The following is a 14,652-nucleotide window of genomic DNA, read 5'->3' on the forward strand; positions in this document are numbered from 1 at the left end:
AGAAAACTGATTACGTTGTTGATGCTGCACTGGCCATTGCAACTTCTATTAGGTTACCAATGCCATTTATTTTTCTTAAGGTAAAATGTCATAAGAATAATGGAGTAGGTTTAGTAAGCTTGTCTATGAAGTCTACTCTAAATGACAAGGGTTTTGCCAAAACTGCTGCACAGGCAAAGTCTCTGGAGAAGAAGCTTAGATGGTAAATGAGGATTATTATGCTGTGCTTTACACTAACTTCCCAGAACATAAACTATACAGGAAAAAAAAAAAAAAAAAAAAATCTGCTCTTTGAATTATTTTCATCCATATGGAGGAGCTGGGGAGGCAGAGCTATGTTGCTCAGGGATGCACGATCTGACATCGAAGTAGTGCTACATGAAGCTACCCTTAAGTGTTGAGCTCTTTCTGGGTGTCACACATGTCCTTGAAGCTTTCATTTTTTTAGAGCTAGAAATGATAATTTGTTTGGAGAAAGGAGATTGCTTGTCTTACAGACACAATATACGTTCTTGTCTACTTTCTGTCCTTTCCAGCTTCATCACTTTCAATTTGCAGTTGGAAAATCCACAAAGCATTATCTTGAAATGTAATGGCTTTTCATGAGGTTTAGAAAAGTAAGCAATTAAGAAAACTCTGGTCAACGTGTATGCATTTGTGTTTTGATGCATTGTTTATTAGACATTTTTGTTTTTTTAATTATCTAACTACATTTAAAAATATGTATACAGTGTAAGAACCTTATTGCTGAGTTAACACCTTGGGAATGGTTATCTAATAATACAAAGGAACAATGAACTCTTCTGAGTAATGCCAGAAGCTTCACAACAATAATCTTTCACTTAAACTTGATCTATTCTTAATTTATACAATCTTGTCCATTTGTGGAAAGTCAGTTCATGTTCATGGTTAATTTTTCCTTTGCAGAAACCGGGATATAAACCTGAGTGTGTGGATTTGTGTGGTGCTCACATTGAGTGGACCCCAGAGAAATCCAGCAGAAAGAATGTCTTTCAGGTAAGACGCAAAGCATGCATTTCATTGCTCATTTGAGTATAAACTCTGTTAAGCTAAGAGGTAGGATTTATTTCCTCAGTTTTCAATAACTGGAGTCCGATTTAATACAGCATTTTTCCTACTAATACAGGAGTGTAACATTTGATCAAGCATTGGTTTACTATTTTTCTAAGGAAAGGATTTCTGATGACTGATTTTCCTAAACACTTGAGAACCTGTTGATTTATTGATTAATGCTCTATATTCAATTTGTTTTTAAAACTTAGTAGGTAATTGCTTGGAGTTCAGGCCTAGAATCTTGACCCAAAGAACTTCCATAAACACAACTTCTTCAAACTGCTTATACAAGCATTGTTCCAACACAGTGTGGTTACTCTGTTTATTTTTATTGCTGTTCAGGGTGCTCAGACAGTGATGACCCAGGTTCATTTCTGGAGGGAGAGTGGAGCATGGTATAAGCTTGCTTCTGTCAAGGCCAGCATAGAAATACATACGTTTCTCATCGGTCTATTCTCCATTGTTGGAAAATAATAATATTTAATTATTACGTCTAAATCTTTTGAATTGAAAGGTAGGACCAAGGCCTTAGAAGATGAAAGGATTAGAAGACTGTTATTGTGAGGTTAATACTGTGGTATCTAGAAGCCAAAATAGTTTAGTGTAACATTTTCAGTTTTTCGACATAATCCAGTTCCTATGAATATCACTAGAAAGATTTCTTTTTATTTCACTGAAAGTTGCATCGTCACATCAAAATATTATTCTCTATGAATTGTTTCCCATAGTTCTAACATGAAGGGTTTTTTTTTTTTTTTTAAACAATCTAAACAATAAAGGGAAGAGAGACATAGAAGCAAATGTGGTGGGGTCAAGAAACTGTTAGTTATTGGATAGTCCTTCTGCATCATCACCAAGTGAAACTGTACCTGGCTCTGGGATTTAATCACTACACACAGAAACTCCCAAGGGATCATACACATCTTGTTGAGAAGAAACCTCTTTGGCTCAGTTGGTGTTACGGAGAGTTTTTTGAGGTTTATTTTTCTAGACATCTTTCTAAAGTGCATGCAATATTTGGAAATATTCCTCATCTCCAAGACAGAATTATGCTTCTGTACCCCCCACATCCTTCAGGTTGTCTTGAAACAACACTTAGAGGTTTGTCATTTCCTAGGTATTTTTAGAATAAATATTTTGGTTTTGCTGTCAATCTTCAGCTTTTTCACTTCCAGAGTGATTAAGTATAACCTTAGCCTTTAGTCCTGCAACCCCCTGAGCATACTGACAAGTCTTCTGAGCTTCTAGGGTTTATTTCTCTTTTTGCATTAAGCAAAACTTCTGTTTGAAAATGCATATTGCAGTGGTGATTCTTTTAAGCTAATACTTTTCCAGTGCAAAGACAAATGAAGCTGTGTTATTGATTTATCCAACCTAGTTGTGTGAAGACTTTGAAATATATTTTCTTCTCACTTCTCTTAGTGTGAGGTGTAACTCCACTGAATCAGAATAATGTGAGAAAGGAAATTCATGTGCTACTGTTTGAACCCATTAAAACATGTCTTCATCAAGCCAATAAGTGAGTGGGAGAGACATTAAGAAGTAAAAGCATGAGAGGAAGGACATATGTTAAGACACATTTTGAAAAGGGATGGAGCATTGTTTAGACAGAGAGCTACAAGAAGATTATGCCAGATGGTAAGAGTGAAAGAGGAGAAGGCTTTGGCATCAGTAATGGTGACATTTTGGGAAAGGAAAGGACTGAAGGAGACTGGTGCTACACAAGCAGAGAGAGTGGGAAGGGGACTAGAGAGAGAGAGGGAAGATTTATGAGATAGTCTGGAGGGAATCCAAGCCGAGTTTGAAAGTGAAGAGGTCAGTTTGTACCTGGATAATGAATATTTCAGAAAACACTTCTGATGCCCTACCTATTCCTAATGGATAGGAGTACAATTGATAATATATGTCAACTTATTCACAATTTGTTCAAATGAAAAGAATGTGGACGGTTTTGTTTTTTCTTGTTGTGGTTTGCTTCTTTCCAACCTAAATATAGATGCATAGCATTAATATTTGATTAAATACATTAACTGACTAACTGTGGGATGATCAGAAATAAGTACAATTTTATCTCCAAAGCATGGTTGTTTTTTGCTTTATTACTTTCTGAACAATAAAGCATTATTTTTTGTTTCAAACAGAGAAACAGTTGCTTTCTGATAATGTGTTGTACTAGATGTAGGTGCAAAACTCTGAGTTCGATTTAGCTTGGGTGCTCAATTTGAGCTCATGAATTATAGATTAGAAATAGAAAATGAGTACTGAGATTTTGGCTTGAAGAAAAAGAAGGAAATCTTGAATTTAAAATTTAAGCATATGACAGTTAATGGATGGTAACAAGAAGATGGAGTATAGGGGTATCATAAAGAAAATTAATTGGAAACATGATCGATGCAGGGGGAAAAGGGGAAAACTGCAAGTAAATGAAATTCAGACAGGAAGATTTGGGTTTCTGGTCTTGATCATGAGGTTTTCAGCAGTGTTACTCTATTCATTTTAATTGAGCTACTCCCTGTTTAACAGGATAAATCTGATCTGCCTCTTGCACTATCTAATTTGTGCATGCATTCTATTTCTGTTCTTGATGAACATATTAGGGTTTTTACAAGTATTCCTCGATAGCAACCAAAAATATGCATGTCATAAAATATAACCTTCTGATTTTACTTCATTTACTTAATTGATGATCTAGATAGCACCAAGGAAAAGAACTGGTTAGAAACAGCATTACATGCAGCAGTTTGCAGTGAGATACTGTGCTGTTTGTTCTCACTGGCTGAATGACGTGATACACTAGGTCTTCATCAGAGGAGTGGTGAATAAAAGAAGATTTATGTTCAAATCACATGCTTTAAATATTTCTGCTAAGTGCTAGTTTGCTCTTTGGTGTTTAGCCTGAAATTTAAAGCACTGAGGATTAAAAGGATTACAACATAATCTTAAATAATCCTAAGTGTCATTTACAGAGAGATGGTTGTAATAACTAAATAAAACCATGTTAAGGGATGGCAGTGTTGTCAGTCAGCAATTGGAACAGAAGCAGCACCTATGTCACTCTGGCACTCTCCTCTTTCCTTTATTTGGTTTAATTTTATATTGGTTAGTTACCTTTCAATAAAAGTTACCAAAGAAGAAATTAACACAGTGAGTTGCCTTGCAGTCAGTACTAACGTGGTTGGTGAGGCATCAGAAACTAGTTAAGTTTGCAGCATTTCTCCATATTCATTTTCTGCTTCTAGTAAACTTTTCCACTGGAGTTTATTCCTTCTCTTACTTTACTCACCCTTGGGTCTAAACTAAGCAGCCCTTTTAATTTCAAATTCAGCCCAGACATAGAAGGTGTACTCTTGACCTCTGGTTTCACAGTCCTGCAGCTTCATTAGCACAAAATCCTGTGGCTGCAGACTATTTCCTTGAAGAGGTTTTGGAAGATTTCTTTTTTGAATCATCCAAAAGAAAAGGAGAAATAGAAGAGAGGTGAAAGGTGCAATGAAAGGTTGTGAACAACATGCTTACAGATCATTGATACTGCTTTGTTCTCTTAATAGCACTATTCATTTAACTAACAGACTTTTTTTTGTTGTTTGCTTAGTGATTTTTCTTTTTTTTTCCCCCTGTTTACCAAGGTCATTTCTTAGAAATATTTCATATGTGTAGCTTCTGGAGTTGAATACCCTGGCTCTTCCTACGTGTCTTGGTGTGATGCTTTTCATTGTTATGAACTTCAGCTATCAGGATCCACTCATTCATATGCAACTAAGAGTTATAAATGTATTTTATGAATAGGAAAACCTGTGTTTACAACATCCTTACAGTGTTTCAACAGTGAGACAGCTGAAAGTACAACTATACCTATGTATAATATGAAAGAATTTATCTTGCAGCTGTTTCACATATAATAACATTTATGGCACTGATCTAGGGTAACTCTCTTGGCCTTGAAGCTACTCCAGCTTTATCCATGAACATAATCTGAATTATAAGCTATTTTATTCTACATACTATGGGATCAGCATAGGATCTGAATGGCCTCTCAGTGACGTTTTAAGTCTCCACTTTTTGCTATGGGAGGGATCACTTTCTGTTCCACAATCTTTCAAAAGGAATTACTGACAGTGCAGTGTGGAGGGATTTGGATTGTTATTGGTGTTTGGATTTCTTTTTATGATTTTAAATGCAAATGCTTCATAGAGGAGGCCGATCTAAGAAAGATGGATGTGAAGCTTCTGGTGGTCCTTACCAGCAGCTGGAACCTATTCCCCAATCCAAAGTGTCTCTAGAGAAGTTCTGTTTTCTAAGCCTGAGAGTACTCTTGTCTGCAGCTCATATAAGATGTACAGTAACCTTTGCTGACTTTGAATTAGATGTGCTTTAGATGGACCTGCTGCTATTTAACAAAAATACCAACCCTACAAATCTGTAGAGCATTTTGTCCCCTTCTGGAGCTTTCTGCTGTGACTGAGGTTTAATTTCAAATTAATTTCAAATATATAATTGCCTAATTAAAAAACTGAGCTGCATCATGCAGTTATTAGCTGATGTCAGCAAGAGGTATTTTAAATAACAAACTTATAACAAATTTATAATTAGTTTTGAAAAAAATAGTCTTAATAGTTTTAGTCTTTGAAAGAAATAGTCTTAATAATGATTCAGTAATGATATATGTTCAAGTGCATACATTTATGTAGGAATTGTAGGTATTTTAGTGAGATAAATGAGAAATCTTGATGTGGCAATATAAAGGTATTTCTGTATTCTTTCTTTCTGTTTCGATACTGACTGACTTTACTGACCTGCCAGTAAAACTTAATGGGTGGATGTAGGCAATCTTCTGTCCTCTCGTATATGATCTGTCTTATTTTGTAATCAAAACACAACAAATGAATGCATTTTTTTTTCCTGAACTTAATTGTCTTTATTCATGTTTTTCTTTTGAAAGCCGTGTAATATTTCCTATGTTTGACATATATGCAGCCAAAGAGCAGAATAATGTGGATAGGGGACACTAAATACATACATTTATACTAATTTTGGGATTTTGGAACCTTTTATTCTACTTTTACAATAGTGAACTTCTATCGACATTTTTGGAATCTCTTCTTATTTGCATTTTTTTTTTTTAAGAGACTCTTCACTATTATCTACTGATCTACTGATTGCCTTGTTATCCTTTCATTTCTTTAAGCCAGAAGTTACAAATGAAACATGCTCTCTGTAGCTTGTGCTGCTTCCTTGAGGCCCCAGATTTGGTGTGTCAAACAGTTCACAGCACAGTCTTTCTTTGTGGAATCTGCTCTTGCAGCATGGAAACTGATCAGGATCTTAGGGAAGTAATGACAGTAGAGCTATGTTTTCACTGCATTCCTATATGCTTAGTTCTTACTGTTGATTGAAAAAATAGATAAGTAAAACAGTACATAACACGGGGGGGGGGGGGGGGGGAAGTAACCTTTATCCTGGGGAAAGTTTTGGAGACAATATGAAATTGCACACAGTAGGTGTTGTAAACATTATACTTCCCATCCCCCCCGGTGATTTTAGCATGACATTTTAAGGTGATAAAGAGGAGAGACATTTAGATACCTGGGAAAGTTGTGTGGGCTTTGTTAGCTTTTTTTCCCCCTAAGAAAAGGGCAGATTAAATGGTAATCATTTTACCTGTGCTGACAGTAGCTGTTCCTGAGGAGTTATTCCTGGTTATTAAAAAGCATAAAGATTAGATGCTGGGTGAGAGTGAAAAAGATTCTCATCTAGTCTACTATAAAGAATGGACTTGAAATTGGGCAACTGGTGTATATTATGGGATACCCAGTTTCATGCTTGTTTCAAAAGTGCTAGGTGAGAAATTATCAGACTTTAATCATGCTTTCCTTCTTTCAGTAGATTTTCTCTCAGATTTTCTGTTGCCCACATTATTCCAGAGAGTGGATTTTGAGAGTGAAAAGCACCTCAGGCTGCTTTGTAAACACAAGGGCTTCAAGTATTAATAAAGCTATATGCTACCACAAATAAGGGATACCTCCAAAGTGATTAAAACAAGAGGGATGTATTCAGCAGTCCTATGATGTAAGCAGTGCCAACAAAGATTAATACGTAAACTGCAACACCTTGGATTTCGTACATAGAAAGCCAGTGGAAAGAAGCTGAAACACTTGGGCACCTTAAGAACATCTTTGCATTTTCTGTATCACATGGACCTAACTGTTGGTGTTTTATGTGTCCAACAGTTTATAAGAAAGCAGACAGTGTTTCAGCAGGGCACAGAGTAGGAAGAAACTGGAGTATGACAAGAGTATGCATTTAAAGGGTCTGGGAGACTTAGTCTCGTTAAAGGTAGGAGATTGATTGAAGGAACAGCCAAGCAGTGCAGCTCTGTTCATGAAAGTGGGTGTTGAGCAGGTAAAATATCATGGCTACAAAATGATAGCTAAAGTATTCTTCTTATTTCTATGCTTCCTGTTTCTACTTCTGGATAAGACAAAACTTTCACTAGTGTCAGCAAAGGCCTTATATACTCTGTGACTACAATCAGGACAGGCAATTCTTTGGCTTTCTGTTTCATATAATTTTTATTCAAAAAAAAAAAATCCTATTAATTGGCTTATTAAGGATGTGAAAAATTTGTTCCTGATACAAAATAGTGCAGGCTGCTTCTGATACGATTTTTTTTTTCAGGTCATAACTGCCTATTTTCAAAAATGATTCAAAATTTGTAATAAAACTTTAGTTATTACTGTGCTGATCAGCAATTAAATATAATATTAGCTGGACAGTTGCACTTTTTTTTCCTTTCCCTTTGTTATTACCATGTTAAATTTCTTGAAAATTTCACTGTGTTGGAAAAAAAGCACTTGAGAAATGTAACTTGAACAGCTCACAGAGGTCTTGACAAGGCAACAGAAAATTTGGATGGAGAAGGAGCTGCTATTGGTAGTGTTGATGGCCTTTGCCTTGGTACTCACTGAAAGCCAGGAAAAATAAGGGACAACCAGCTCCTAGAGCACACTGGCGCTCAAGGTCTCTTAAGATGTGCAGAGCTCCAAAATCAGAATGGAAAGCAAGCCTGCTTTCTGTGAAAATCAGGCTGATTAAAAAAAGAAAAGAACAAAAAACAGAAAGCAGAACATACATTCTCCAAATCTGACATTATGTGTACATAGATGTGTCTGCCAAAAATGATTATAATAATAGCTCACTGCACTTTTTTAAGAGGCCATCTTTTGACGGATGTAAGCACTGATATGTGAGTGACTGTGAGAGGTATGAGTGTCTGTGTATGCTCATACACATGTGCTTCTTAAGAAATTATGTGAATCACTTAGCTCTTGACAGCTACGCGGCAGCTTTCAGAAGTGCAGATGTTATTTGTCCATCAGAAAAGAAAATATTTATTTCAAGCCACAGGCATTTTCTGCATTGCAAAAGTAAAACATAACAGCAGTTAATGCTTAATGTGCATGTGTAATAATTTAGGGCCAGAAGTACTGCTGAGCAGAAGCAGAAGAGCCTGGACAAACGTGAGTGCACAAGAAGCACCTTGTGCATTGGATAATGGGCTGAGCTGTGTTTTTCTTTTTCCCCCAGCCGGAGAAACGAGGCAGCTAGTAAGTGAAATGGCAGTGGGCTGCAGCCTCTTGCTGCATTATTCATAAACATATTGCTGCCATCTCGTGGGCAGCACACAAGTCAGCCTGGCCTGGCGGGCAGAGCTGCGGGCTTTGCAGGAGGCCTGGCGGGCAGTAGTAGCATGAGGACTGTCAGGCAGCACGATGAGGATCTTGTGGGTGGCATTAGGGCCAGTGGTGCCAGGCACTTGATTTCTGTGAAGGAGATCAGCTTTTAAGCATCTTTTGAGGGAAGAATCCGTGCCTGCCTGAATAGTTTGTGCTAATAAAGCTTGTTTTAGCTGGTTGCTAAATGAGGCAAAATCTGGTGTAGGAAGGAGTAGCGCTGCTGATAAACGTGTAATTTCCAAATTATGCATGCAGTGGTAGTTTAATAGAATCATAGAATCATTAATATTGGAAAAGACCTCTAAGATCATCTAGTCCAACCATCAGCCCATCCCCACCATGCCCATACGTCACTGTCTTATGTGTACCCTTTTCTTATGTTTAAAAACAGTGATTATGTTCTGATAGAGAAACAGTAAATAGCTTCCTAAGGATGGGTTTGTTCAAGGTAAAGCATGTAATGTGAATTATTACTATGCATACCCAGTCTGCTGACCTCAATAAACCCCTTACCTTAGCTCTAGCCTTTGATGCCACCCTCTGTGTACTCACAAAGTGGGGAAAACATTATTTTCATAGAGCTGGCAGTCAGCGGAGGGAATGCAGAAAGGTGAAAGGATCCTGGGTTTCCTTATTCTTTAATGCTTGAGATTTTCTCGGTTCTCCAGAATGAAAACAGCTAAATTATTTTTAAAAGCACTTTGATTTTTTTTTCAGCCTTCTTAATGAAAGTTAATATTAAAAAAAAATAAAAATAAAAAATTGTCTTGCTATGTGCCCAAACACTGCACACGTTCCCTTAATTTATCCAACTCTTGAAAAACAAAGAGAAAAATGAATTCTAAATGAACTCACTCAGAGATAATCAAATCTGACTTGTTTACATGTTTGGTGCTGGTATTTCTGTATTCAGCCACTACATTTTTTAAAATCTTGGCTAAGTCACTTTACTCCATTTTTGTGTTTCTCTTTAATGAGTGAGGCAGATATTTCAAGTTGGCTGGGCAGGCGAGCCTTGGCTGTCCTCTCTCTGAAAGACAGCACCTCGCATTTGTGTGCAAAGGGATGCCAGAGGATATGATAGGGATTCACATTTTTGTGTGGGAGTGATTTGTATGGCTGACATTCTTTGGGAGGACGATGGTTTGGGATGTTTCAAGATATTAAATGGACAATGGCAGGCAATTTGAATGCCATAGGAGAAATGCAAATAGTGACCTGCCCTCTCTGTTAGAAAATACACCTCTGTGTTTTCAGCAGAGCAATCATTCTTAGCCTGTGATTCACAGGTCGTTGATGGGATGGGGAGACTTCTTGAAATGGTAATACAAGTGTCATCAACCTGAGAAAAGGCAAACCCCGAAGGGCATTTTCGACAAGGAACCCTCGCTTTTCAAACCTCCTCGAGTTCATTGATTTGAAAGATGCTCCTCCAAATGATCCCACTTATAGGGTATTTTTATTTGTATTATCAGAGTTGTTAAAACTTAACTCTGAGTCTAGGGGCTGAATTGCTTGAATTCTGGCATGATTTTTTATCTTTTAATTTAATTTTATTTTTTCTTTGCATTGCTTTATCTGCAATTTGAAGTGGGTGAATTCATAGCAATTTCAGGTATTTACATCTGTAGCTGCATCTGTAGCACGGGGTGACCCAAGAAGCTCAAGAAATATTTCTTTGGCAAACAAAGTTGCAAAGATATGATTTACTTACTTCTTCATTTAAACATACGATATCTAACTTAATCTAACAGGTAACACTTCAAATCCACGGCACTTCAATCAACCTTCCCTTCTTTTATTTTTCTTTTCATAGTCATGATTGTTATAAATACATTATTGTTTAAAAATTTAACACTCGAAGTCAAGGGACCTCTTAAGTCAGTTTGCAGGTAAACTTTTAAAGACTGAACTTTAATTCTTCAGAATGACAAGCACAGTTTTTTAAATGAATATTTGTGTAGGAGTATGTTTTAATTTATGGAAATAGGATCCAATTACTAAGATTCTCTAAAGTAAGAGAGTTATTGTTTTCTATTATTTGTACAGTCATCACTAGGTGGAGGCATACTTTACATATTCTATTGAAAGTGTCATCTGGTATGGGCTGAGATGAATTGCATTGATACTGCGTAGTTCAGTGTAATGTTTTTAACCTGAACTGTTGAAATAATGTGTTACCACTCAGACAGACTAAGCAGATTTGTGCTTTGACCACTTCTACTGCTCAAAAACAATGAAAATTGAGTATTTTTTAATTGTGAGCCATACAGTGCCACTGATGTCTTGGATCTCTTGAATTAATTTAGGAACAAGCACATTGCTAAAACGTGATAAAGTTAAAAGGAGACACAAAGCATGGAGCAAGATATTGGAATAACTCATATTTATCAGTTTTAATACCCCACACTGCAGTACCTATATCAGTGTAGGATGAACTGATTATCTTTTTGCCTGTCTGTTAATTATTTTAGCCGTGTCCAGTCCCAGTCCAATGTTTTGTCATGGTACAGGGCCACCAGCAGAAACACTCACTTCACCCAAACTGTCCATATTTACTCCAGGGGTAGGTGTTATGCCGTTGGGCAGATATGAGCAGGACCATGCTCTTGTGTTTCTGAGCAGATAGGGCAAAGCCCATGCAAGATTGTCCACGACTAGTACAGCCCAAGTTGATAGGTGTGAATATGGGAGTCAGAGACAAGAGCTGTCTCTTTCTCCATGCTTAGAATACTTTATTATGACTCTCAGCAGCGTATAATAACCATTGGCTTTTACTATGGGAGTGACTGGAGAAAGGCAGGTCGTGATGCACACATTATAAATGGACTCCTGTCCATTGGAGTAAGGCATCCTGAGGAAAGTGAGGGAAGTGCAGGTTTACTCCTCTCTTTGTAGTGAGCTTTGGAGAAAGGCATTGTGACTTCTGAAAGAAATTTCCTGCACTTTATTGCCCCAGGGTGGCACAATGGTCTACAACAGTGACCTCCAGTTTTGTCACCAGCCTTGGGCTGCTGTATCCCTATAGGGATACTGGCTCTGCCCTCCTTTGGGGCTGTCAGCCACTTACACCTGGGATAATGTGCTTCTGCACCTCTTCCTTCGGGCCAAGATAACACTGAAATGGAGCTGAAATATACACCTTTTTTTATTATTATTTTTTAATTTTTTTTCCCTGTCTTTATTTTTAATGACTTGGATTTGGAATCACACTTTTAATAATTACATTCACGATCTAAAATTAAATAAACATTTTGTTTAGTGTTCAGAGAATTGCCAACCAGTGTGCAAGGAAGGGATGTCCAGCAATTTATCAGCCTGTAGAATATAATTATAGCAATATTTTGAAATGCATTGGTTATAGATTTGTTTTGATATACAGAATGTAAATAATCAGTTTTGATTCTTCTGTTTCAAATGGCTTTTTTTTTTTTTTCTTTTTTTTTTGTAACTAAGGCTCTTGAACAATAGTCCCTCAAATCAAGCTGTTACTCCTGGGAAATTCTGTAGTGGCATTTGACAAATGCACACCTGAAAAAAAGCTGGAAAATTCAGTCAGACAGACTGATGGGAATTCCCAGGTTTGGAAATGGAATTTCTGCAGGAAAACAGGGACACTGTGGTACAGCTAAAGCTGCAGTTGGAGTGAAAAGGAACATGTTTTCACCATTGCATACGTTGTCTTCTGGTTTTCATGGCCATTCTGGTAACAAGTAGTCTACATAATCAGAAAAAAAGTGCAAAGTAAGGAGTAAGACTGACTAATGTGTATTGGAACATAAAGTAGAATTTGCTCAAGTAGGAAAGTGTGAAGAAATATGGTAAAATTGAATGTAAACAAAGAAATGGGGAAAGTAAATGTGGGAGTGAAGAACTGTACAGGGAGTAGGAACAATGTCATAGAAGATCAAAGGGAGGGAAGCCAATTCTTTCAGGTATTAAGTAATAACTGAGAAATAGCAAGGTAAAGGATTGGAATGATGGGTCAGAATATCACAAATGAGAATGGAAGAAACAACTAGGTAGCTGTAAAGAAGGTGTACAATTTTTTTCCTTTTCTTCCTTTTTTTCTCATTTTTTTTCTGTTTTTTAGGGATCAATTATTTCCATCTCCTGGTGTTACAGAAATCTTTAATAATTACAAGTCTTATTTTCATTCTCTCTCCTGCACACACACTCTGTCTCGCTCCCCCTTCCAGGCAACACTTGCGCAGATTTGAGGGGGTAGGAGGATCTCAGGGGTTCTTTGCAAGATGCTTCTTTCCCACCGCAGAGTGTGGCATTGCCAGAACTCTTCAGGGGACTCTCTGCCAGCTATCCTTAAAGCTTGCAAAGGAGTGGGAGAGGATTTGCATATTGCCCAAGCAGGGCCAGATATTTACCCCCTCCCTCTCTGCTGAATAGTGCTTAATTGAGTAAATAATGACACTGAAATCACTGCAGGATTTTCAGAGTAGGTGCTGTGCTATGTCAGGCTATTAGGGACTGACTCTTTGCTGTTCCCCCTGCCTCACCTCTTCAGATGCTCCTTTTTTAAAATTCATACCTGGATTTCTCTTTACCTGTATTTTTTCCTTCTAATTTTACCTTTCTCTGGTCTTGTTTTGTTTTCTGTTACACTCCGTTTTACATTTTTGTATTTTAATAACATATTTTAAGTCATTTTTCTCCTGTTCTCAATGCGATGACAGTATATCCTGATGGAGAGATAATAATGCCCAAGGAGGTTTTCTTTTATGAATTCTGCTTGTGTTACTTTCACATACACAAATATATCATCTTGATTTCTAGCTCTGGGTCATTTCATTGCTCTTGTATGTCTTGCTACGAGATGTTTCCTGTAATTAAAAGATTAGGTTAAATAGATTATTTGTGCTGCCCTGTCTACATAAATGTTCTTTTTTTATGCCTCTAGATACTGGCTTTTGTGTTTTAAGGCAGTGTTGTGGAACATGAAGTTGCATCATGTCTCCTTTGTCTTTAAGCTGCTGACTTAGTGGTAACAGAAGCAATCAAACAAGACATTTACTGCCAGAGCCTCATAGGGTCAGTGAATTAACAGGTGCCAATAAGTTCTAAGGAAGTGTTTTAATCGTTTCTGAAGTATTTAATTAATGGACTTTTTTGAGGAGTGGTGACTGAGCAGACATAAGGCTGATAAATATTTAATGCTTGTAGCTAGGGAACTTTTTCTCCCTTTCATGTAATTTGAGGTGTTTGCTAATGGAAAACAAACTAAATTGTTGTGTAGCATGCAATCAGTGAAAGCTGCTATTAGATTGTCCAAGATTTGAACACCTACCAGGAATTTATCTATACGTGCTGTAATATTTTTCTGTTTATAGTCTGTCCTGTTTAAACAGAATTTTGGAGTCCGATTTCTTGCAGGAAGCATTAACCTACATATTACTGGCTGCATAAGCGTGCAGTTCAGAGGCAGTTGGGCAGGCTTCTAAGATGAGGTTCTTGCTGAGAACGCTGGACCTTAATTGAGGTGCAAATTTGTCACACTGGTGACAAAGATTTGTTCTCTTAGACAAGAAATGGGCTACATCCGGTATTGAAGGCAAATCCTTCAGCAAAAGGAGCCAGTTACGATGCAAAAGTCCTGCAGCCACATTCACATAAGCTCAACTTCTCTTGGGGCACCTCAACTCAACACAGGGACTCCTTAGCACAGCTTGGATTTGCACTGGAAAGCCAACAGGCTGCCTGAGGACATGAACAGAGATAATGCAGATCCATACATAAAAGAATATTTATGACACTGAAATCATGGCAGGCTTATTTAATATGTTAAATCTAAACCATCACTGATGATACTGAAATTTAAACTGTACGTTGA

General features: G+C 37.2%; 1 protein-coding gene across 6 annotated transcripts in view; it reads left to right on the plus strand.

Annotated features, from left to right (window-relative positions):
- ARHGAP15 (Rho GTPase activating protein 15) overlaps positions 1–14,652 on the plus strand; it is a 318,635-nt gene that overhangs the window by 57,938 nt on the left and 246,045 nt on the right. For all 6 annotated transcript variants that reach the window (NM_001008476.2, XM_025152213.3, XM_025152211.2 and 3 more), the window contains one exon: positions 928–1,017. In NM_001008476.2, the coding sequence (NP_001008476.1) occupies positions 928–1,017 (90 nt within the window). The remainder of the gene's footprint in view (positions 1–927; positions 1,018–14,652) is intronic.

This window comes from Gallus gallus, chromosome 7 (genome assembly GCF_016699485.2).
Source record: "Gallus gallus isolate bGalGal1 chromosome 7, bGalGal1.mat.broiler.GRCg7b, whole genome shotgun sequence".
In the NCBI taxonomy this organism is placed as follows: domain Eukaryota; kingdom Metazoa; phylum Chordata; class Aves; order Galliformes; family Phasianidae; genus Gallus; species Gallus gallus.